We start from the raw sequence: 26,642 nt of genomic DNA, 5'->3' as shown, positions 1-26,642 counted from the left end.
GATTATATATTTTAAAATTGTATGTTTATATAGATCTCATAAACAGCTTAGATTTTTAAATAAGTTTATAATTATAAAAAAAACCAGACATAATAATTCTCTGTTCTGATTACCGGTTCATTTGAAATAAGTGCGGAATATTAGTTCCAGGGCTTCCTCACTAATCATAATCTTATGGTCTAAATTAATCTTTATAAAACCAGGAGAGTTTCTGAAGATAGACTTCCAGCGAACTGCTCATGTGTGGGGGATGAAATTCTTTAAGACACAGTTGACTGCAGAGGTCACTTTTCAGATGAAAATCTATATGAAAGACTCTCCAACTCAGTAAGAACTTTTTACAAGTGTAGGTACTATTCATCTCTAGTGTTTGTTGGTCTGCTAGTAAAAGTGTAACATGAAGTATTTTTTTTCCATAAATGTACAAAAAATAGTTTATGTGGGCTATTCTTGAAGTAGCTTATAATAGTGCCTAATAAAAAATACTATGACCAAAGATAGGCCAGTATATATTGTTATTGATCAATGATAAATATATACTGGCCTATTATTGGTCATTTGTATTGTATGATTTAGTAGGCATTATCAACTGCTTCGCTATTCTGTATTAATTATTGCTTTATATTAAAATCTCTTAAGTTTGACATTTATTAGAAATTTTCGTGTGTCGGAAACATTTTTTGGGACGTTTGGCTTTCTCAGCTCATTTTAAGATAGACGACTGAAGTTTATTGTAAACATTTGTTTTTCTGTTGGTCTATCATTACTATTACAAATGATAATTGTATTTTTATTTTACAAGGTTTTGTAATTTTTTGTGCATCATCGCGTTCTATCTCTCCTATTTTTTGTCTTCTTTTTTCTTCTTTCCAAGATATTACAATAGATACAGAGAATTTAAAATAATTAAAATTGTGGTAAAATTAACATAAAACTGATATGGGTGAAGTTAACTAGAATTACCTGGATTATTATTTATTATCATACAATTATTTATCTTTAATGACCGGAGTAAGTATAAATCATAAAGATTGTTCACCAAATCATTAATATCACAATATAATCAACTAAGTTATTAATTTCATAAACTTTGACACATTGGACAAATAAAATTTGATTTATTTCAATAAATTGCTTTTTGAATCATTTGTCTTGAAAAATGTGTCTTTTTATTTCCAAGAAATATTACTTTATCAAGTCTGGGGTAAATAATTAGTTTGTTGATAAGTCACCAAGAATACAATTATGCAAAGAAGGCACCTAAAACAAATTATTAAAACAAGGCAATTTAAAAAAATATTATTTAAATATATAAATTAATAAAGATTTCGTGATTTTTATCATTCTTAATAACTTTTAATCTAATGTCATTCTTTTACTTTCTTTTTTTATGACCAGTAAGCATTTTGTTGATTCACATTGTCCATGTCAATCCATGTTTTTTGTGCTTCGATACTTTTGGATGTTACTATCTTTGTTTTATTAAGAGTAATTAAATTTATTTGTGTCTTTAGGGTCTATTTTATTATTTTTAGTTAAAGAGTAGCTGTATTGATAGATATAGGTATAAAGATAAATTACAATAGTACATATTATATTTCAAGTACATATTTACTTAATAAATTAGTTTCATAAAGATAAATTTATGAAATAGAGGGTCATTAAGAATTAATTTTAATGCGGACAAGAACAAACATTTTTTTTTATAAATGTTGATTTTTATTTTTAGAATTTTAATTAAGTGTAAGTGTATTAACAATAACATTAGGTACACTCAAAGATGTATTGAAATGAAAATTAAAACAGTAAAATAAAAGTTTAATGTAAATCATTATAAATATACAGTGTTTTTTTTATAAAATAAAGATATTGGTTCATTTAACTCACATGCCCTTGTCAAAAACTATCTATTAATATCTTATTTTCTTCATTGACGTGGGGAGTTTGTATCAGAAACAAACATTTCATGCTTTTCAACAAATTATGCCCCAAACACAATTTCGACAACATAACTTGTTTTACTTAGAGGCCTCTAGGGGCGTTAAAATGAAGCAATAAATTCTTTTGTGATGTCGTTTATTTTTTATTCAGCGCAAATTCGACCATATTGATGAGTACATTTATCTCACTGAATGCTAATGTTAAATCTTTTGCAGGGATTTTATAGCACCTGTGGCTGCAGGATCGGATCCCAAGGGGGGAACGTATGAATTTACAGTAAAACCTTCTGATCTGGACGAAGCAGGAATATATTATTTTATGGTAAGTAAATTTAGATTTTCAATGGTTAGGTTAGGTTTTATAGCATTTAATGCTAACTTACTGTGGTTTTTTTTTTCATTAAATAGCATTAAACTTATCAAAACTATTGTTTCTATTTTTACATTTGCATAACATTTGCATTACATAACTGTTGTAAGGTGCTGAGAATAACTTGCTCTCATTCGTGAATATTTCCCTTTTTTTCAAAATGAGTAATGTTTAACTAAAAATCTTAAAGATCAAAATTATTATCTCTCTTTGTTTGTAAAAGGACTATCCACGAACCAGACCAAGTGATTCTAAGCATCTTCCAGCATTAACCCATAGTATTTTTTTAGTGAATATACTAGGTTTATGTTTAATATTTGCTTTATCGACTAAAAAGTTAGGTTTCGCCATGGGGTTATATGAAAAAAAACATTTGAAATGTTAAGCAATTTTTAAAGCAATAACATCAAATGCTTTGTTGAGTTAAAAGGACAGAATAAAATAACACTTCAGAAAAACATCAAATGTTGTAAATTGCAAAAGTACATTAATTAAACTGTTTACAAGTTACCAACCCTTTTTTCTAAATATGAATTTTAAATCACAATGATATACTTTTGTGTCAAAGCTTTTAAACAACAGTTTGAACTCATCAAAACATTCGATGATATTGCACCAAACAAAGCTTAACATTTCAAATTTTTCTTCATATAAAACCATGGTGAAACCTACCTTTTTATTTGATAAAGCAAATATTAAACATAAACCTAGTATATTTACTAAAAAAAAACTATGGGTCAATGCTGGAAGATGCTTAAAATCACTTGCTCTTGTTCGTGGATAGTCCTCTTTATGATATTTTCTTTTCTTGTTTTTTTAATCCTTGTTTTTACAAATCTTTTTCCAAAGGACCCTACAGATACCACCAAACATCTACATTTCTCAGCCAGTCAAATATTACTTCTCTATCAATCTGGACACACAGACATTGCCCTGGATTTTGTTGGTAAGTTTACAAATATTGATTTCCTTGGTTCTTTTACTGTGGGTGATCTGTCTTTCTATCCACAATATTGAAACTAACCTGAAAAATTATTCAAAAAGTAAAAACAAACACAAAAACATCCTCAGTTGTGGGGCTTGTAATCAGAAGCTTCTTTGTCTGTCGCCCGAGTAACATGAGTAGTTACAAAAATTTCTAAAGTGGCAGCTATCCAGCCCTGAATATCTAACACAATTTTTATTTTCTGTTATGTTATAAATTGACACCCTTCTAGTCTGTACCAATTGTATCTCTTTTCTTCACATCTACTAAAAAGTTACATTATTTTACATTTAAATGCCTTAACACGCTTTTTGTTATTGTTTGTTTGTCAAACTATTTCATTTGTTGAGTGTTGCTTTCATGGATGTGTTGTCATCGTTATACATTAAATTGTTAATGCTGCACAACAGTTTAATATTTTATAGATTGACAAATTAAACTTATTCTTTATATAAAATTTGTTGTTAATAATACAGTTTGTTGAAAATGCAAAGTTTGGCAAATGATAGATAAAATATTAATAGTTCAATTAAGTTTTATAAATATGTACAGAGTTTTTTTTACCAAGTGACATATATGTATGTAAAGGTAATCTTTCCTGAAAAGAACAGCCCTATCATAGCATACATATAATCAAAGCTTATTTTGTATGAGAACCTTTTTGCCTTCATACATATAAATAGGGTAATGATTGAGAGAACGGATGAAGAATATACCTAGACTGCGTAAAAGTTGTATTATTGAAGACTAAACAGTGTTAAAGATATATATATACACCATACATATTCATTTAGGAATGTATTATGACTATCAGACTTCAATCAAAGGAAAAGCTGGAGATAATTCGTGGGATCAATTTACTACAAATGCACAGATCGGAATCTACATTTTAAAAGGTATCGATTTTGATATGATAATGTTTTAATGTAATTTCATAGTGCACCAATTTTTTAATCTTTCAGGTATCGATACATTTACACACCCCTCCTTAACCGAACTTTATATTAACAAAATGTCCCAATCATTTGGACAATTTTGCGATCAAATAGGACCTATTGGTAGTTAGAATCAGTTGAGAACAAAATCCTAGCCGTTCCTTCTTGCCTGAAATGGCCATTTTAAGATTTCAAGTCAAATTACACTAAATAACCTGATACAAACTTCACTCTTCTTTGAAAACATTAGTGTAATTGTCGTGTGACAGCCCTAAAACAGAATAGCTTTGCTCCTCTGACCAAATTGACTGTCTGGAGTTCCTAAAAAGAAGTGCCTTATTGTGTTAACATTAGTTGGGATTCGAACCCATTCCCAAAACTATCCAACATGGAATGGGGTTCTCTACAGTCAAGCCCCTGCGCATGAAAATCGGCCTGGTCTTGACCACCATCTCAAGGGGAGGGGGGAGCAGTTTGATGCTTAACCTCAGCCCTTTCCAGATGGAGCCTCCTGGAGGAACCTTGAATACCATGGGTGTGTACATCTAAGAATAGCCCATGTCCAGTTTCACCTTCTCAGGGGCCTTGGCCTCTACCTTAATGGGAATTGCCAGCAACTCCATGCTACCCATATCCTTATAATTGGTCAGCTCTGTACAGATGGGAATAAGGGCCGTAGCTTGCAGGGCCCTCATGAGAGCTTCCTTGGCCAGACAGTTGATTCTACGGCTAGTGCGCTTCTTGCCTTAAGTTGCTGGTGGTGGGAGGGGCTCTGTACCTTCTCCAGGCTTGTTAGGGTTGGGGCCACTGGCTTAATGGGAGTGGGGGCGACCATGGCTACTCTCCCAACTGATCCATACCAGCTCAGGTCCATCAGAACAGTAATAAAACAGTCCCCCAACTCCCTCAGAAAGAACCCTCTCAGGTTCAGGGCATGGTTCAAGATGCACACTACCATGACCTCCTGGAAGATCAAGACCAGGGTAGGGCTAAGATGAGATGCTAGATCAGCACAGCCACAACAGAAGAAGAGCCGTATGTGGTGGGCTGCATTCTTTGCTCAAGATGCAAGTTAGCCATACCCTGATCTTGGCCCTCAAGGAGATAATGGTGATGTGCATCTTGAACAATGCCCTGAACCTGGGAGGGTTCTTTCTGAGGGAGTTGGAGGACACAGTTGCTGTTTGGTGGACCTGAGCTGATGGTATGGATCAGTTGGGAGAGTAGTCATATATGTTCACCCCACTCCCATTTAGCCAGTGGCCCCAACCCTGCCAAGCCTGAGGAAGGCTCTGAGCTCCCACCACCACCACTCAGTTTGGAGAGTAGCCATGGTCAGCATGAGGAGGCATGAACTGGATAGGGCTAGGGTTAAACATCAAACTGTCCCCCAGGACAGAGATGGTGGTCAAAACCTGAACAAACTTCCAGCTCACGGGGCCTGACTTTGGTGAACCCTAGGTACAAGTCTAACAAGGAGCTGACCCTGCTACTAACAACAGCCAGGATCAGCAGAGGGTATCCAGAGGGGCATGCATTGCCTGAGCCCAATATACAAATTACTGTCATCATGCTGTAATATACAGCTATTCCATGTTGGATAGTTTTGGGAATGGGTTCGAATCCCAACTTGTGTTAACACAATAAGGCACTTCCTGTTAGGAACTCCAGACAGTCAGTTTGGTCAGAGGAGTAAAGCTACTCTGTTTTGGGGCTGTTGCACTACAAGTACACTAAAATATTCAAAAAGAGTGAAGTTTGTATCAGGTTATTTAGTGTAATTTGACTTGAAATCTTAAAATGGCCATTTCAGGCAAGAAGGAACGGCTAGGATTTTGTTCTCAACTGATTCTAACTACCAATAGGTCCTATTTGAACGACCAATTGTCCGAATGTTTGGGACATTTTGTTAATATAAAGTTCAGTTAAGGAGGGGTGTGTTTAGGTTCTACTCGAAATTAAAATAAAAATTCATTATATTATAGAGGAAGGTAATGCTGATATAAGCAGCCAGGATCCAACAGAGTGTAAAAACCAATGTAGCGATTCAGGCGGTTTCAAACATTTCTATGCCGCTAGGAAATTAGCTCAAGGAAAATTCAGGTATTCTTAATAGTTCGAAACTGTTTTTCGTAGACAAAATGACGTCATACAATACAAATGACCAATGATAGGCCGATACACAGACTAAAGTATTTTAAGTGGAAGGCCAGTATGTTGTAATTTTGTATAGGTACTATGAAAAGCCTAATAGTTCTGTGCACAAGTTGATTTATAGTGTATATCAGCCAAAAGGTCTAAATCACTTAATATGAAACTATTAATTGCAACTAAAATATTTTGAAGATTTATGTTCTTCTTTCTAAGTCTTTGACTATTATTGTTGATCTATGATCTATGAATAGTATATAAATATTTAATTCAGATATCTTATTATTATCATTTTATATGAACTCAATCTTCTTCTTTTAAAATAAAAAGAAACATTTAAGGGATATATAAATAAAATGTTTGCCTATTTATTTTCTTAAATACAAATGGGGTAAAGTTTTTTTGAGGGGTGAAAAAAAAATTGCGGCGCGCTTCGCGCGCCATTTTACCCCTTTCCCCCCCCAAATAAAAAAACTGGTACGCCCCTGAATCTATGCTTTTAATATTTTTATGTTAAATTGATTATTTTCCAAATCTGAATAAGTTTTTGAATAAACTAAAACATTTGAACATTTTTATTAATTATTTACTCAGGTATTGGTTATACATAAAGATATATTTCTAGATGCCACTGTATAACAAGAAAACAGGATGTGATAATAGGAGGAGGGGAAAGTATTGTTAGCTGGCCACATCAAAATATTCACTGTTCAGATGAATATTACAAACCATACCTGGATGATTTAGATGCTGACACCTTGCTGATTCATTTTCTAACAGTAATTTTTTCTTGTTGAAATAACTATCGCAGTAGTAGGATGTAAATTCGTCTGTCAATAAAAACTTTAATTATGATACTATTATCCACTTAATAATTTTAAATGATAAATAGGTTCATGATTTTCGAAGCAGCTTAAAGTGCTTATAAAAATGACGTTATACAACACTTATGACCAACGATATGCCAGTATACATTTATCATTGATCAATTACAATGCATACTGACCTATCATTGGTCATTTCTATTGTATGACGTCATTTTTATAGGCACTATTAGCTGTTTCATACTTTTCTTCATAAAAACTATTTATACACAGGAGAACAAAACAGAGTTAATAACAACAGCAAGTAGTGATACATCTGATGAAAAAACTAATATTTGTAACATTGATAGAGTTACAAATATCATTACAGGTTATTTTCAACCTTTAAAATTGAACAGTACACGTTACAATACGGTTCATATCTTTATCAAACCTACCAAGGGCGTCCAAGTTATTTTATGGGGAGGGTGTGAAACGGCACGCATAGCGCGCCGCAAAATTTTTTTACCCCCCCCCCCCAGAATTTTTACCCCGCGGGTAAATTTTATATGGGGGGAGGTGGGGGGGGTAATCAACCCACCCCCTTGGTCGTCTTTGCAACCTACCCCTTTTAATATTATAAAAATAATTTAATTCTTACTGTAAAACACTTAAATACTCTTTAATACAGTATCATTATAAGTATTCAATAGAATGTATTGTTATGAAATTCAATTGTTGTATCAATGTAGTTTAATTAAAAGGAATTGATTAGGAAAGATCATATGGCCTAATTTAATCATTTCATATTTTTTATCTAGTGTACCTTGCAAAGTTTCTTGGACTAGATATGAATACTATCATTAAAACTTATGTCTATCAAGCTACTGAAACAAAGGTAACAATTAAACTCTATGATTATCTTTTGGGATGTAAAATATGGTTAGTCATGTTGATAGCAAAAAGGGATAGCAAAATTTAAGAAATATATTCAAGGTCTGAGTATTGTTGGTAAAACCCCAATAACAATGCAATGGAGAGAAAAGATTAAAATGGGGATCAAAATGTTCTTAATTATGACTAAATATTTATGTATTATTATATGTATAAACACAGTTTATTTTTTAACTTTTTATTGATGGAATACATATGTTTCTCTATAAAAATAGATCATCAGTTCCAATTAAGATGTATAAAATAAGAGTTAAAAAAATATATGTCCTTGCATTTTGAATCCTTTTAAAAGACTAAATAAGAAAGAAGTGTTAGAAATTGTACCCCCTGCGGGGTTTTTTACTACTTATGTCCTCTTGGGGTTGGGGGGAATTAGCATCTTTATATAAAAAGGGGGACGTGTTTAAAGAGAATCTTTAAAGAGAAAAAATAGGTCATATTTTATCATTTGCAGTTTTACAAATTAATACATAATTAAGAACAGTTTGACTTTATAAGCGTATTTGACTAAATGGCTACACACAACTTTACGGAAAATACGCAAAAATGACCACCCTTTCAACTGTTCAAACTGTTCTTAATTATGACCAAATGTATATATATTAAATGGTCATAATTAAGAACAGTTTGACTTCATAAGTGCATTTGACTAAACGGTTATACACGAATGACCCCCTTTTTATTTAGACCTATCCCTTCTATGAGAAGAAAGTAATACCTCTAGAATATAACGAGACTAAGTATGCAGCCTATGCTGGGATGGAACAAGCTTTCTGGACTATTGTACAACAGTATTCTAGTGAAAATGAAAATAAATTAAGGTATTGAAACATAAATTTTCCCAATTTAAACAGTTTCCATCCTAAGCAAGGACGTCCAAGTATTTTTTTCTGTGGAGATAAATGTGGGTTTTTAAATGGTTAGAGGGAATGGGGAATTTTAATGTAGTTCCAAAATGTGTGTTTTGGGGGTGTTTGGGGGTGGAGGAGGGATGACAACCTTTTTACTCCCCCCCTCCCATGATCTTTAGAAGAAAAAAAACAGATTGATCCCTAAAAAAGAATATATCTTTTTAATTAATAACTTAATAATTTTATCTTAACCCTTTACAGTCGGGCCCCTTGCCGCACCTTCATTGGTTGGAAGGGGGGGGGGGTGTTCAACGTACCTCCCCCTATTATCTCAGTTCCTATTAGAGCTAGAGGGCTAATTTTTTTTGTGCAAGTCCCCTATTTGATAATGAATTTCCTACCTTTTATAAGTCTAAGTCAATTTTCGCTTCCTTCACCCTTTTATTTAACAACCTTTGTTTTTAGGTCTTTTTTTACTTAAAACTTTCAAACGGCTGTAATTTTCTTATTTTTGAAGCTAGAAGAACAATTTTTTCCAGAAAATGTTTATCTTAATGTAAATTTTAAGTTAGAAATATAAAAATGTAAATTTCAGCGGCCGCAGCTGTACTTGGCAGCTGCCAGCCGCCGCAGTCGGCGGTTGGCGGGAAATCTTTATCAAATTTTAATACGTTATGTAGACATGTAAGAAAAGCTTAAGTTTAAAATTTGAAGTATCTAAGTCAAAAATTGCGGCCACAGGAGCCTTTTAAAGATTTCTGGAGACCTGGAGGATCAGGACCTGCAGGATCATACCTGGAACCTGAAAGTGACTTGAACACCTGTATTTCATATAAGGATGTACTACTAGAGGATATTTTAGTATTTTGGTATGATAAAATGCTTTGTTTTAGTCAAAAAAATATTTTTGCTCATTACCTGGATGACCCTGCCAGGTTTGCTGGCATCCTGTGCCCGCCAGGATGGAGATATTTAAAAAATTCCAACTCTCAGTTATGTGTCATACCCATACTTAAAAAGTCACGCAGTTTGGGCTCTTTATCTTTCACACGCAGAAAATGAGATAGAAAAAAACGGAGGGGGGGGGGGGGGGGGTTTCAACGCCTCCCCCCCCCCCCGACCTTTAAGGGTTAAATGTTAATTTAGAGAAGACAAGGATGCATACTGGTGTAACTTGAACGCAAATATTATGGTCAAACATTGCCAGAAATTAGATGATCAGTGTACAGACATTCCACAAGATTTTTGTGAGGTTGTTCTTTTATTCTTTAGAATATAATTAAGTTACAAAGTAGTGTGTGATTATTTTGTATCATTTAGTTTATTTAAAGTTAAAAAAGTTATATTATATGTAGAATATAGTATCAAAACTTTTTCGATTCCACCACATAAAATTTGAAAATTTGAAAATTGTAGTTTAATCGAACCCGGTATTAGTGTCTTAGAAATTATCTTAGTGACGTAAAAAAAATAGGATGTGTCGATACTACTAGGATTTTTAAGAATTGTTAATATAGGCCTGAAATCAAGATTTGTTGTGCTTTTAAAAAATATTTAAAATATTTCTAAAAATTCTACATTATTTTTGCTCACTTTTAAAAAACCAAATCAACTTTTTTTTATTTTTTTTTATAAAATTATCTTTCAAAATTGAAATAAAATCTATCAGCTGATATTGTACTTCTTACATAACTCAAGAGTTGACTTACAATGTGTAAATATTTTATAGATTATTTAGCAAAATAATAAAAAACCTATATGTAATTTCGCGATTAATAATTGGCTTAATCTTACATTAAACATTGAATGATTTTAAATAATTTTCAAATATTTGCTTTTATAATTATACTTATTGTATAAATCCCTCATAAGTTAGCGCAAGCTGCTATATATTTTATCACATATGAGCTATTTTTTAAGCCAGCTTTTTAGTCAAAATTTCAAACCAATAACAATTAAATCAAAAGATATTAGGTTAAAACTATATATAAACGAGAGTAAAGAAATAAGATATTGCTATCAACAACAACAAAAAAGGGTTTTGTCTAGTTTTTGGTAAAAATAACGCATATTTATCATTTTAAATTAAAGCTATCTTTTCAAGATTACATCTATAAATTCGTCTGTATTTTATAACTTATACCTGTTTCCATGAAAAATCAATTGATTTTCGATAATAATTTTATTTCTATATTAAATTTAGAGACAGCTAATTTTTCTTTAAATATAATGAGATGTTTATCAGAAATTTTTAATTAAGCATAATAATGTATATATAAAAAAGACAATTACGAATAAAAACAAAACAATCAATTATTAGATTATTTATATCAATAAATTTAACGGAATTTGAACGTAATTGTTAAAAAAGCTAGCTTAAACAGTTTTGCCATTAAAAAATAACCTTCTTTATGAATGGTACATTCTAACAAGGGTAATGATATCCAGTAGAGCAACATATTTAACAAATATGTCTTTAAATCATCAGTCTATTTAACAAATATCTTTTTAAAATGCATAAGTTATATTACCTCTCACAAGATTGTTTAGTCCTTTGACACTGTACATAATTATTATTTGATTGATCTATCCTTAATTTTTATTCATATTCAATTTTATTGTTTGTATATAAATATTTAATACCTGTATTATAATACGGTTATTATTTTTTTTGCTATGTTTTTATAAAATAAATATCTAAGCAAATGTTACCAATTCTTATAATTATCTGGAATTGAAAAGAATTACTTTCATTCGGTTGCTAAAAAGAGGAGAAAAAGAAATGTATTGAGTCAGATAGTAGCCTTAACCTGTACAGCTTTACATTTATTTCATAGATAAATTGAAATTGAAATTAGATAAAATTATTAATTGATTTTAGATTATTAAACAAGACATGTTAGAATTATCCTATCAATTTCAAACTCTTCATGATGATTCCTATGACAGTTAGGTATAATTTAGAAAGCAACTCTATCATTGTTAACAGAAAGTCAGTACGTCCATTTAAAACATGCTTTGTGTGTTTTTTGGCTGCTATTGAAGAAAGACAACTGAAATTTTAAGTGAAAAGGTCTTTTAAGAGGTGTTTTAATGTATTTTTTTACAGTAGCTTTTGATGGATTATTTTAGGTTAGGTTAGGTGATTGCCCTGCAGGGTTAGGAAAATGGCCCCGCATGGATAGAGCCCCCCCCCCCGCAGTGGCTAGAAATAGGATAAAATCTACTGTGAAAATACCAAGAAACGTCCTTTAAGAGGCATTGTCATGAAAGGGACTATACCCAAGATATATGTGCATCTACTTAACGACTTCCAAAATTTGAGGGTGCCCTCAAGTAATCACCCCTTCCCCCCCCCCCCCTGCATCTACTCTATACATTATTTTGTCTGTCTGACTGTCGGTCATGCTTAAAAAACCTTATTGTTGGAGAAATGTTATTTTCTTAACTGCTTTTTTAGATAGCCAGCTGTAAGTTTTAGTCAAGATACCTTATATTTATACAGATCTGCTCCATATATTTATTGTCTGTCTGTCTGACAGATATACTTAAAAGGACAATTTAGTTTTAAAAGAAAAAAATTTAAAAAATGTTGGTGGTTTTTTTTCTAAGCGCGTGAGGGTGCAGGTACCCTATCCTAAAATAGTTATAAACCTTCCCATGACCTATGACCTATGTCCCTGCAAAGGAGAAGCATATTAGTTAGGAAGATCCTTCCATATAAATAGACACACACACACAAACATTCTTTTACTTTGATATAAGGATTAGCATTTTGTTACTGTATCCTATTACTAGCGGCTACGCCTTAGAGGCCTCTTGGGGCACTTGAGGAGGAGAGAGACCAATTTAATAAACCAATTTATTTTTCTAGATTTTAAAAGAAAAAGACAAACAAACAAACAAAGAGACAGACAAACAGACATCCTGTTACTTTATTATATCCTATTATATAAATTAGTAAGCTAAGCTTTTTTTGACTGTAGCAACGGATCTTGTTAACCGCTGAACCTAAAGGGTTCTTCTTTACAGTGAAGCTTATTATAGGTATAGAGAAGTTTATAACTATTTAGGAAGAGGGCTCTCCACTCTCCAAAAAAAATAACACCTAGAAAAAAAGTACCATCTCCGCAATTTTACTTCTTTGTTTTAAAACTTAAATTGAAAATTGGAAGAATGAACTTTCCCCCTTACCACCCTAAAAGCTTCTAGTGATGTTACTGCTAGTGATAATATATTATAGTTTATATCAACATAATATGCGGATTTTAAGAAAAATTTAATCAAATATGCGGACTTTTTTCAACCTTTTTTTGACAACATTTATTAGACATATTAGAATTATACTATTGATTTCAAATTTTGCACGGAAGTATGTCCTTTTACTGTATGCTATATTTACGCAATTTTGCAACAAATTTATGTGCAATTTCATTTAGACTTCAAAATTAATATTCTGCTTATTAAGTTCTGACACTCTAGCTATTGTGCGTTTGTTCTACCTTCTGATTTTTGTGCTTCGTTTTTATGGATGTTGTCATCCTTGTCTAGAAAATACAAATTAATTAATCTATGGTAGAAAGTACAGAGAGTATAAATTATTTCCTACATTTTCTTTATCAATTATCAATTATCAATCACCTCTATTATCCATCTCTTTTTTAGGGGTTACCTTTCCCACCTCCCCTCTAATCCCTCGTTTTTAGTTACGTCACTAAGATAATTTCTAAGACACTAATACCGGGTTCGTTTAATCGATATAATAACAAATTTTTACCCACCAGGAAATGTCACACTAGCAGCTTTATAACTAAATTTCTTATTCATTATATACTTTTTCCAATTTTGTATTTTTGCATTTACAACGAAAAGCTCTGGCCCTAAAACATTGAACTAAACGTGACAAGATCAGAGTCAAACTTTAAATTCATTTTATTTAATATTAAGAAAAGGAATTTTGAGTAGGATCATAACATTTTCAAATATCGGAATTCATAATTCATGTTCTCATATTGGTCTAGTTTACAAAAATATTTCATGAGGGACATTTTTCTACACAGTACAAAAATATTATTTGTTGTAGTTTTTCGGCAGTTAATTTATCAAAAATAATACACTAGGTAGTAGATTGTAACTATCGTTACTCGAGACAATAACCAATGCTAAAAATAATTATCTGCGCCTCTAAAAATAGGTATTTAAACATTCAAAAAATGAATACAATTTTTTTAGTCATATGTATGGGAAAGATTTGTTTTTAACTGTTATGTTACATTAAATCTAAAGACATCTATTATGCCTAGCAAGTAAGTTTCTTATCAAAAGCTAAGCTTTTGTATAATTATGGTAGTTCCATATTTCCGTCCGTAAGTCTTAATTGATATTTCTTATTATTATTTTAAGCATGTTAGAATTGTGGTATTGATTTAAAACTTTAATTTGTTATATCTTTCAAAGGCAATCTTAAATGGTATAAGTATTCTATTCTTTTGATGATTGCAATAAAGTTTTTTTATGGCTATTATTTATATGTTATAGGCAAAGCATCTTTATAATGAAATATGTTATATTTGTTTTTAATTATAAAAATTCTAATTGAGTCATTTTAGATCATTTAAAGCACAAGGTAAATCCATTAATATTTACCAAATACACAAATGTAAATGAAAATGTTTAACGAGTTTAACAAAATTTGTAGCATTAAAAGTTATTTCTTAAAGCCGTGCGTAATCTATATCATTAATAACAGATATGTTTGATACAATTTCAGGCCATTTTCAAATTGTCTATCGAACGAAATGTTTACAGAAAAACATTATCCCTACACTCTGTACAGAAGGTATTTTTTTATAGAAAACTTTAATTTAATTGTTAATTCGTAAACCTTGGAATGCTTGTGCAATACAAAACTTTTAATTAATTTGACATTAATTATCTTAACACACTAAAGCACATATTTGGTAGGGTTCCACGACAAACGTAAGAGTCCCAAACGTCAGAGTGGAAAAACATCAGAGTGGACAAACGCAAGAGTCCCAAACGTCAGAGTGGGACAAACGTCAGAGTGGGACAAACGTCAGAGTGGACAAACGCAGGATTTTTGGGACAAACGTCAGAGTGGACATTTTATAAGTAAAACGTATGAGTCTCGATTTTATAATCATTACCATATAAAAAAAAACATTTATATTTTTACTTTTTTTCATATTTATTTAACAACTGTGTTAGAACGAAAATTTTACACCCTTTCAAATATATCACATATATATTATAAAGTTTAAATATTGGCATACCCAAATTTTTAACAAACATAATTTTTGTGCAGTGGAATATTACTCATTAATAACGTCATGGTTGTAGTATCCCACAATTGTTTGCATAAATATGACAGGGCTGACATCCTCGTCATATTTCTCTACTATGCTTGCCAGCTCCTTCCTTCGCATATTTGTGTAGGTGTTTCTTGCACTGCTTTTGGTTGTCTCGTTATTTTGAGGTCCTAGTAGCGCGTCCCTGAGCTTTAAATTGGCTGTTGCTTCTTCTGCTTGCAAACGAGCTACTACAGTCCAAGTACCTGAATTTGCAGGCAATGCTGATGATAAACCATAGTTATATCCTTCAGCAGAATTTGTAGTAAGAAACTCATCATTGATGACAGCATCATGCTTGTTCCATAAAGTATGTGGGAATCTTGGTTGGTTTCTTATTCCGGTCCTCCCATTTATGGCTCCAACGAAATTCTTGTCAAAGTACTCAATAAATTCATCAACTTCGTCTTTTTCTTCTGGCCAAGCTGGTTCAAGTTCTTTAATCCTCTTCTCTACAACAGTATCACGAATCTAAATAAATATAAATTTGAGAAAAAAATTAAATGTAAATTTAAAACTATCTTATTGGTTATGCCTAACATTGTTTTGCGCCCCCCCCCCCCCCCCAAACATAACAATGACTCTGGACAAGCACAATATTTTCTTTATAATTAGGTTAGGTTAGGTTATAGGCTAGGGGGCCGAGCGCCCTCGGCTAGGTAGGCTAGGGGGCCGAGCGCTGCGGCTAGGTAGGCCAGGGTGCTGAGTGCTGCAGCCAGAGTCATTTTCTTTATGATTAGGTTAGGTTAGGTTATAGGCTAGGGGGCCGAGCGCCCGCGGCTAGGCAGGCTAGGGGGCCGAGCGCTGCGGCTAGGTAGGCCAGGGTGCTGAGTGCTGCAGCCAGAGTCATTTTCTTTATGATTAGGTTAGGTTAGGTTATAGGCTAGGGGGCCGAGCGCCCGCGGCTAGGCAGGCTAGGGGGCCGAGCGCTGCGGCTAGGCAGGCTAGGGTGCTGCAGCCAGAGTCATAGTTTTGTCAGGAGGTTGGGGGGGGGGGGAGGGGTAGGGTGGTATTAAAATTTTTGTTTTTTTTCTTTTGTTCAAATAAATTGAGGTCAATATATTGAAATTAATTGTTTACACCTAAATTACTTTGTTTATAAATTCAATACTGTATAACTTTACCTTATGAATATCATCTATTGGCACCAGAGAAAGAGCCCATATGTACCGGATTAGTATCTGAAACTCCTTACAATTTTGATACAGAGAGCCAAGACCAAGCTCATTGACACAGTGAGTCCTAAGTGCACGTTTGAAATGAGTGTCACATCCATACACTGGAACTCCTGGGTAACTGATCTTAATGGCTTTTCTGATATTTATCTCAAAATCGCAATGGAATCCGCTGGATGGAGCTGCTACTCCCTTAGACATCAGGAAGGAAAAGACTCTGGCATAACTTGCCAGCTCCTTGTTTGGAAGGAAAGCAAACAGAGCTGGTAAATACACCCCACTTGGCATTTTTGCTGTTATAATAAAAAGTTGATAGAAAAGAGATTTCCGTACAACCTCAAAAGTTCCATCGCCAATCCAAGACTCTGCCCTGTTTAACATCTCCAGTTGGTTTGGGCTACAAAAGATTAAAATCTTTTTCTCAGTTCCATACTTGTCAACAATAGACTCTTCTAATTGAAGAAATTTATCTCCAGCCACTGTCTCCTTGAGAATCTCAGGTACAGTCATTGTAGACCAATCTTTAGCTTCCTAGAAAACAAAAATATTAATCAAGCTTTTTATAGAATATTATTTTTAGAAGTTAGGTTAGGCCAAGAAAAGGATACACAAATAATCTAGGCTTTTAAACCATATTTCTAATGTATATTAGGTTAGATATAAACACATTTGAGCACGCTCATAACAGGTTTGATGTCAATACTTATACTATGGTTAGGACTATTAAGTAAAATTCAATAAAGAAATCCTAAATTGTGTAATTCTCCTTTCACGCTTGAGTGCACACAATTGAATTTTATAGGACACAGTGCTATGTACTTGGGGATATATTTTGCTTTGTTTACAGTTAAACTATGATTACCTTTGGTATCGCAAGATTCTCACGTCTCGCTCGAATTATATTCTTCTTAATGTTGGCACTTTTTTTCATCATCATAATTCCATCCATACCAAAATTATTAAGAATGTTCATGCTCAAGTTTCCTGAAAAAAATATATATAGCTTTAAAAAAAATGAACAAGGATGATATTATTTATAACGCCAAAGTCATGAAACGTTAGTACAAACATTAACAGACAGATTGACGGACTGGTGGACAGACAGACCCTATTTATAGAAAAGCTTTTAAAAATATTATATGTACGATTATGATCATTTAACTATTAATTATAAGAATTTCCTTCAAAACAATTTGATATTTACAAAGTAATTTGCCTACCTAAAACATTTTTAGGAGTTTCCAATGTTGTTGCCGCAGTTTGGATGGCTTCTTTTACGATTTTGTCAACTTCTTTTTTAGCAAGGTCGCTGTCATGAGAGTGGTATCCATTGAGTTGCACAAGCTTATCTGTTTTAATATCAACAGAAGCAGCTGCGTTGCAGTTATGTGTTTTATGCAGTACACATTTGTAGAATGTTCGGTTTTTCGTAGCACCACGTTTCCTGTATTGAAAGTTATCCGCATCATGGAGGTGTTTTCCTCCCTGCTTTGCCTGGGAGTACCTGGCAGGGTACGGCGGCTGCATGGCTATCGGCTCACAACAAAATCTCTCACGTCTGATTGTTACCAAAGACAAAACACGAATAAGATGTCATTCAAAATTGGAAGATTTTTATAAAATATTTGAAAGATTTTTTGCAAAAAATTAGAAGATTTTTTGTCATATAATTAAAATAGCATAGACTCTGATGTTTTACTTAAGCAATGTCCACTCTGACGTTTGTCCACTCCGACGTTTGTCCCACTCTGAAGTTTGTCCACTCTGACGTTTGGGACTCTTGCGTTTGGGACTCTTGCGTTTGTCCACTCTGACGTTTGGGACTCTTACGTTTGGGGTAGGACCATTTGGTAGGAATAATAAGTATTTTTTTAAAGTTCTGCTACTTTTGTTTTATTGTTAAACAAGGAAATATTTAGTAGACATTAATATTTTTATTGCATAGGCAATTATGCTCTTTGAATAGTTATAATTTCATTATCTTTTATAATATTTTTATGAACTAGATGGTCGCGTGACTGTGAAGGAATGGAAAATACATTATTCAGTACTTCAGTGATTGATACTACATTAGGTATTATATTATTAACTAATAGTGATATCATAACCATCTTACTTCATTACTTAGTCTTAATAAAAAAAGGGTTGTTTATCTAAAATTAAATGGTTTGACACTATAACAGGATTAAAACACTAATATTTACTATATACGATCATATTTAAGTTATATCCTGTGAGAAAAAAGAAATAAATTTAATTTTTTATCGTTATCTTTACTAAAATCAAACTATCATAAATTTTGAAAAATATATAAATCAATTAAAAATTTACTCTTAAGTTATTCACCACAATAAATAGAAAAAAATCGACCAAGAGTTATTATTAAAATGTTAAACAAAGTTAAGCCAAAAGAGGTCTATTACAAGTTTTGCATATGGTACAGTGGAATCTGGTTGACAGCCAACATTCTGCAACCAGGGGCGATTTTCAGCTAAAAGTATTTTATTAAATTTCAACTTGTGTTTTTGTGTACATGGGAAAGTTTTAATGATATATATTTTAAGTATAAAAAATTTACCCTGCTGTGCTTTTGAAATTTTTATAATTTTATAAATTTATTAATTTTAGACTCTACAGGCTACATGGTGTTACAGAATTTTTATAAAGTTATATTCTTAATTTTCGACTCTACAGGCTACATGGTGTTACAGAATTTTTATAAAGTTATATTCTTAATTTTAGACTCTACAGGATACATGGTGTTACAGAATTTTTATAAAGTTATATTCTTAATTTTAGACTCTACAGGATACATGGTGTTACAGAATTTTTATAAAGTTATATTCTTAATTTTAGACTCTACAGGCTACATGGTGTTACAGAATGCTGATAATCCCTATGACAAATCCTATAAAGTTCCTGGTTCTATTCAAAATTATAAATGCAAGTAAGTACAAGATTTATTTTTAAAGATTTGAATTAGGTGCTTTACAGAAAGTGCCCGTTGAGCAACCATTCTTAGAAATAAATTAAAAATAAGGTGGGGGAGGGGAGGACTCAGTTCCATGCAGGATGCTCTTACCTGCGGTGCCCTAACCCTGTGAGGCTACCCAATGCCCAATATAGCTTGACCGAACATAAACTAAAATAATAATCAAATAAACAAGAACTCCCCCCCTCCCCTTTAATTATTTTAAAATATACGAAGGGGTTATCAGTGCTTATCGGGTAACTTTGTATGTAAGTACCTATTATTATTAATGGAAGTAACTTCTTTTAACCCCTAAGGACAGGACCCTTGCCGTATCTTCAGCGGTCGGGAGGGGGGGGGGAGGGCGTTCAATGCCCTCTTTATTATCTCAACTCGTATTAGAGCCAAAGGGCTAAATAAATTTATGCATGTTTCCTGATAAAAAATTTCCGACCTCAAGTGAGTCAAAGTCAAATTTTGCTTCCTTTACCCTTTCATCTAACAACCTTTGTTTTAAGGTCCTTTTTTACTTAAAAATTTTAAACACCTGTAATTTTCTTATTTTTTTAGCTACATGAACAAATTTTTCAGGAAATGTTTTTCTTTATGTAAATTTCATATTAGAAATCTCAAATATGCCCAAATAAATATGTTTATGTTCGTTTATGTTGTACATGTTAAAAAGCTTAAGTTCAAAATTTGAAGTCTCTATGTAAAATATTTCCACTGGATATTAATCATTTTCGAAGCATTACTGTAAAATCTGTTGTTTACCATAATAGAATTGTATCTAGGGATGGATGGAGATTGGCGGATAAGACTAATCCTATTCAAAAGTTTGAATGTTTACCAAATAGACTCCCTTTGTTGGGAAGTGCTAAGTGTCAGCCAGTTATATGTAAACACTCACCAGTTCCTGCAACACAGGTGCAACACTTTATTTATGAAATATATAGAAATATTTGTAAGCTTAGTTTGATTGTAAGTTAAATGATGTTAATAAGTCTCATATGAGAATTGTAGAGGAAAAAAATTTTAGTATGTGAAAAGAACTTGGACAATTTATGGATCAAAACTTCACAATGCTAAATCAACATATACATGTAAAGTAAGTGTTGTTATCGCTTTGAAAATATATTAGTTAAGTAACTTTTTATAGTTTTTGTTGTTATAAATTCATCATTTTATGATATAATAAAACTTGAAAAAAAAACTATAATGTTTAAAATAATCAAAGGATAAAGGACCAATAAAGAATATTAATTTAAATGTAAGAATAGATGAATAAAGTTTGCTGTTTTCCTGCAGACAAATTCAAGATTGCTATATATTATATTTTTTATAGCTTGGAACAGTATTTGAAACTCTAATGACCCGACACGTAGAAGATTCTTGCCAACTGAGAAATGGAGAAACAGAAGACCCTAGTTGGCTCTACACTGACACTAAACCTCTGCCTAAATGCATAGGTACGTTTATGTATGATTTATAGTGGTTTTTAAAGCGAAGCTTTTCTATGATTAGGGTCGGTCCGTCCGTCCGAGATAGATAGCTTTTTTTTCGATAATTTAGGCATGTTAGAATTGTCCTATCAATTTCAAACTTTGCATGGTCATTCCTGAAGTAGTTTGGTACGATTTAGAAAGCGTAGCAACTCTATAATCATTACCAGTATGTCCGTACGTCCATTTTAAACATGTTGATTTTCTACTTTTTTAACAACTAGCGGATTCGCCCCTAGCCGTTAGGGGCTTTGCCCCAAGAGGTATATTTACATCATCTATTACTTAACCAGCAGAACGTATCGCAAATTTTCGCACCTACCCAGCAGGAAAACATTTTCTCGATTAAATAACGAATTCGCAAAATTTGTAAAAAAAAATAGTTTAATATGTTCTCAAGAAAATTACTACCGGTGCTGCTCATAGTCTAATGTGTTCTTAAGAAAATTAATTTTTTTTTTGGGGGGGGGGTAAATTTTCATTTTTGGGGGTGGTTGGGGGTGTCCCACCACCCAAGAAAATAGCTTAAAACCACCACAGGACCGATAGGTAGATACCCTGAAGAGTAGAATCCGATCGGTTTAGTGGTTACCGAGATCTTAAGGGACGGACAGACAGACGGACAGACATCGTTCTACTTTGTATTATAGATAAATTTTTATGTGATCTAATTATCCGTTTGATCTGATTTTTGGTATATTGATTTCTGGGACAACAAAGTAAAATATTATAAGCGAAGCAACTCTATAATCAAGCCCCAAAAATGTAAGTATGTCCATAAACATATCCGTGTATCAAGCAGATTTTCAACAAATTTACTTACAATTTTGCTTCGACTCTTATACTTTTATATTCTGATTATTCAGTTCTGACACTATACAAGTGTTAATGTCCGTTCGTCCTATCGTTTCAGTGCTTCGCTTTTATGTATGTTGTCATCCTTGTTTTTATATAAAAGATAGAAATAGTTCCAGATAACTAACAAGACAAAAATAGTTTTGTAGGAAGCTACATTTTTTTTAAGTTTCATGTCAATGCTTTTGCTTGTGATGTATAGACCAGAACAAAAGGAATTTATTATCGTAAACAAGATACAATTTCTTTCCTAATAGGATAGCATGTGCGTAGTCAGGTCATTGCATTGTGCTAAACAATTTTAATTACCATTTTTGTATTTTACTCTCTATACAACCTTGACAATTTAGAAAATATCACACCATTTCCAGTGAAGAAATTAAGAAAAAGATAAATTATTTGATTTAATTTTAATTACAGCTCAATGTGAAACAAGCCTCCTGTCCACATTACCAGAAAGGTGAAAAATTTTGTTAAAATTCTAGATTCATCAAAGTTACAATAATTTACCTTCTATTCCATACATAAAATTTCCTTTATATAAACTCAAATGACTTTTTAGATCAACAGTAACATATAAAGAAGCCACAAATGGAATTGGTCAAATTGCTACAATAAAATGCAATGATGGATTCGAATTTATAGGTATGTAAATAAAATAGTGATTGTGATGGTTTATTTGTGTAAATAATATAAATTGCCATTTTGTGCAAACATGATAAACTGCAATCTATTGCAAAGAATCTTTTGGATATCTTTAATATTTGTACGACAGAAATTAAAATGGCATAGCCCACAAAAATGAAATACTGTGGTAAACCTCTTAACTTAAGGATAATTTAAGAAAAACATATATTTATAATTTATTATGAATTTGCATAACTTTGTGACCTTACCATTAATATTTTTTGGTTTGAAGGAATTTAAAGATATTATATATATTATTAAAGGACGCCTGCAAGAAATAACATGCTTTAACTGCTGAAAGACTGCCACAAGAAGACCCAATACCCCAAATTTAAAGCCTTTAGCTTCAATAACAAAAAAGTTCTAGGCATTTCAAAATAGCATTTTATGTACAATGAAATTTTTGAAAGATTTCCAATGCTCATAAAAGAAAAAACAATATTAAATTACGTCGCCTAGACACAAAATTAAAACCTTATCTTTGTCAGAAACTTAGATTGCCTGTAACTGATTAAATTTTTACAATGAAAACAGCACATTTCATAGTCAAAATCTATGAAAAAAATTCGATTTAAATTGCATTTTTAAACGAAAATCATAGCGGAAACAAAGGGGTAAACTAATACAAGCTTAGCTGTGATTGGTTGTTAAGCTGATTCAGCCTTCTGATTGGCTACAGTACATTCGGTACTACGCAAGTAAAACCTAATTTTTTTTAATGATTTAGACTATGAAAATGGGTATTTTTATTGTAAAAATATAATTAGTTACTGGAAACCTAAATTTATGACAAAAATAAGCCTATAATTTTGCTTCTAGGCCACGTAGTTTAATTTAAAAGTTTTCAACATGAGCATTGCAATTCTTTCAAAATTTTCATTGTACATAAATTGTCATTTTAAAATGCCTAGAACTTTTTTGTTATAGAAGCTGAAGGCTTCAAATTTGGGGTATTTGGTCTACTTGTGGCAGTCTTTCAGCAGTTAAAGCGTGGTATTTCTTGCAGGCTTCCTTTAACAACTTATGTATGTTTGAATAAGCATAACTACTGTATATGTACATGACAAGAACTCTGATTTCAAATGAATGATGAGAACAAATGTCATAAAAAAAAATAAAAGAGAAAAATCAAATAGATTAAAGGTAGGAAACATTTGAATTAAATTCACTGGAATGAAACAACAGTAATTTTCTCCAAAGTACTTTTTTGAAATATAGTTTTGTGAAGACAGCAGTCTACACAGTCTATTACAGTTATCTAGATGTTTGATGTAATCGGAATTAAAAGTTCTTAGAATCCTTTAATATAGACTACTAGCGGCGGCGTTCTAAAATTTTCCCGCTATTGGCTAGATTGAATATTAATCTTTTTCTTCCATTGTCTTATCCCTGAATATTAATCTTTTTCATCCATTGTCCAATCTATGAATATCAAACTTTTTCTTTTATTGTCCTATTACTGAATATCAACCTTTTTCTTCCATTGTCCAATCCCTGAATATTATCCTTTTACTTTCATTGTCCTATCCCTGGATATTAAACTTTTTCTTCCATTGTCCACCCCTGAATATCAACATTTTTCTTCCATTGTCCTATCCCTAAATATTGATCTTTTTCTTCCAATGTCATTTCCCCTACTATTAACCTGAATATTAATCTTTTTCATCCATTGTTCAATCCCTGGATATTAAACTTTTTCTTCCATTGTCCGCCCCTGAATATCATTATTATTATTTGATTCTTTATTTGTCTTTATCATTTACATACAAAAATTACATTTAAAGTTTATCAATATTATTTTAAAAGTCATTCACACTATTAAAAAAAAATGGATATAAATTATTTATGTACACATATATTAAAGAATATCATATCAAAATTACATTGGTTATAAGAAAAGATTTTTACATACTGTGACATTCCCTTTGTTCAGCCATAATTTACGTCTTCATAAAATAATAATGGATCACATTTAAGATGTGATTAGCAGACTGAATAAGTAAGGGAGGGGCATGGACAGTTTTATTAACACTGTTAGGTACAAGGGTCGCCAGAGGATGACTGGTCCCTTACCTTGTTATTGCCCCTTTAATTTAAGTCAGACATCCTGTGGTATTCCCTGAGCCCAGTCATCAATAAAGCCTCAAAGAAATAGTGTATCACATATAAGATGTGCTTGGCAGACTGAATTAAGATGAGTGGGGCAAGGACATATATCAACCTTTTTCTTCCATTGTTCTATCCCTAAAAATAAATTTTTTTCTTCATTTATCCTTTCCCTGAATTTTAGTCTTTTTCTTCCATTGTCCTATCCCTGAATATCAATTTTTTACTTCCATTGTCCTATCCTTGAATATTAACCTTTTTCTGACATTATCCTATCCTTGAATATTAATCTTTTTCTTCTATTGTTTTATCCCTGACTATTAATCTTTTTCCCCCTCTCTCTCTCTGTCTCTATCTATCTTTATCTCTCTCTCTCTCTCTCGGTCTCTCTCTCTGTCCCTGTCTCTTTCTCTCATTCTTTCTCTTTCTATTTCTCTCTCTTTCTCTCTCTCTTTGAACAAAACTACAAAAAAAGTTACTACACATAAAGATTACTACAACTTTAGTTAAGTTTTTTCATCATTTTTTAAAGATTAAATGTCCCTCTCTCTCACTTCCCTTTACTTCTGTCTTTTTTAAATTTCATTATTTTTATTCAAAACTGTATTTATAATTTTTTCTCTCTTTCTTTAAAATATTCGAGAATTCTAGTATTTTTTTTGTTTTAAATTAACATCCTGAAAGGGTTAAAATGTTTAGTTAAATGTTAAATTTTAGTTTAATATCTGAACACAATACGGACGCGTCGCTAATATCAAATTATTTAAAACTATGTTTTCTTTGATTTACTATTTTATAAATTTAAATTTTCTATTGTATGAATAGAAATTTAATACTTTAATATAATTCAAAAGGCAATATGATATAAAAAAATGAGTTTATTCTTCATAGAGTAAAAAAATGGGTCATATCGTTCTGGTCAATGCCAATTTATTGTAAATTGTTGGAGCACAATGAGTATTAAACACTCTTCTATTGGAAGACTCGAGCTCATTCATAGACGTTTATTTCCTATATAGATCTTTCATGGATCTTAATGCAATATAGCAAGCCTTTTTATAAAAAATCCGTTAAAAATAATTCATAAGGTAAAAAACAGAAAAAGTAGTCGCTCATATAAGTATAGAAAGGTTTTTAAAATTCATTTCTTTGAAAAATTAGTCCTTGTAATGATACATTAGTAACACAAGCCGGAACAAAAGCTACAATTATTTTTGAATAAGTAAAGGCCTTATAATGATAATATAAACATCCCCCATTAATTTTCCTTACGACAAACTTTAAATGTATTCAGAATGTTATAGCATTAGATCTAAAGCTGAATATCTGACCTTCTGAAGTTATTTTTTTTTCATCATTCCTAAAGCTTACAAAATTTGTGTGTTTTCTATATTGGATTTCTAATCAATCTTGCCACTGTCAATAACAAAACTTCCATGGGTTGAAATTATCATAACAGCATAATGGTAAATTTAGCGGCTGATAAATACTGTTTCTTCTTCATTCTTTAGAACCCCATACACTAAATACAGATCCAGAGCCAACAACTACTACAACAACCACAACAACTACTACCACTACAACTACCACAACTACAACTACCACAACTACAACTACAACAACTACTATTACAACAACAAGTACTACTGTGACAACAACTTCTACAACAACATCAACTACAACTACTACAACAGCAGTGGGACAATGCTGTCCACATGCATCATTAAGGGAAGACAAGACTTATTTGAATAGAAATATATAAATTCAAGGAAATATTGATAACCTCAACTTAGGTCTAGATGTAATAAAAATAATTTTTGCTTCACATCTACAGAAATAAACTTTGGTACAGAGATAAGGCTGCTGAATATGTACAAGTAGACAATAGTAATAACAGGTTGATATATAGGTATGAAAAATAAAAATAAATGAAAACAATATAAGAACGTTTTTATTTCTTTAAACTTTGGAAGGTTAAAGAAAGATAAA

At 31.9% G+C, this 26,642-nt stretch overlaps 2 protein-coding genes across 2 annotated transcripts; one reads left to right on the top strand and one right to left on the bottom strand.

Annotated features, from left to right (window-relative positions):
- Positions 1 to 206: 206 nt before the first annotated feature.
- LOC145330448 (uncharacterized) lies at positions 207 to 26,415 on the top strand. Its single transcript, XM_080175082.1, has 20 exons — positions 207 to 327; positions 2,157 to 2,262; positions 3,160 to 3,256; positions 4,090 to 4,191; positions 6,216 to 6,333; positions 7,007 to 7,160; positions 7,479 to 7,575; positions 8,006 to 8,082; positions 8,826 to 8,959; positions 10,136 to 10,241; positions 14,222 to 14,295; positions 14,760 to 14,828; positions 18,539 to 18,606; positions 19,389 to 19,479; positions 20,298 to 20,430; positions 20,543 to 20,611; positions 20,849 to 20,972; positions 22,281 to 22,320; positions 22,423 to 22,505; positions 26,165 to 26,415. Exons 1-20 carry the CDS (start codon positions 251 to 253, stop codon positions 26,413 to 26,415), a joined length of 2,070 nt encoding a protein of 689 aa, XP_080031208.1. The 5' UTR covers positions 207 to 250.
- Positions 15,179 to 18,375, bottom strand: LOC145329511 (uncharacterized). Its single transcript, XM_080173710.1, has 4 exons — positions 17,753 to 18,375; positions 17,395 to 17,516; positions 16,482 to 17,063; positions 15,179 to 15,828 (listed from the first exon to the last, which is right to left on the bottom strand). The coding sequence occupies exons 1-4, from the start codon at positions 18,057 to 18,059 to the stop codon at positions 15,322 to 15,324; spliced, it is 1,518 nt and encodes a 505-aa protein (XP_080029836.1). The 5' UTR covers positions 18,060 to 18,375; the 3' UTR covers positions 15,179 to 15,321.
- Positions 26,416 to 26,642: the final 227 nt, after the last annotated feature.

This window comes from Acartia tonsa, chromosome 10, assembly GCF_053477335.1.
Source record: "Acartia tonsa isolate MP-2025a chromosome 10, ASM5347733v1, whole genome shotgun sequence".
In the NCBI taxonomy this organism is placed as follows: Eukaryota; Metazoa; Arthropoda; class Copepoda; order Calanoida; family Acartiidae; genus Acartia; species Acartia tonsa.
This window is presented reverse-complemented; position numbering and strand designations above follow the sequence as displayed.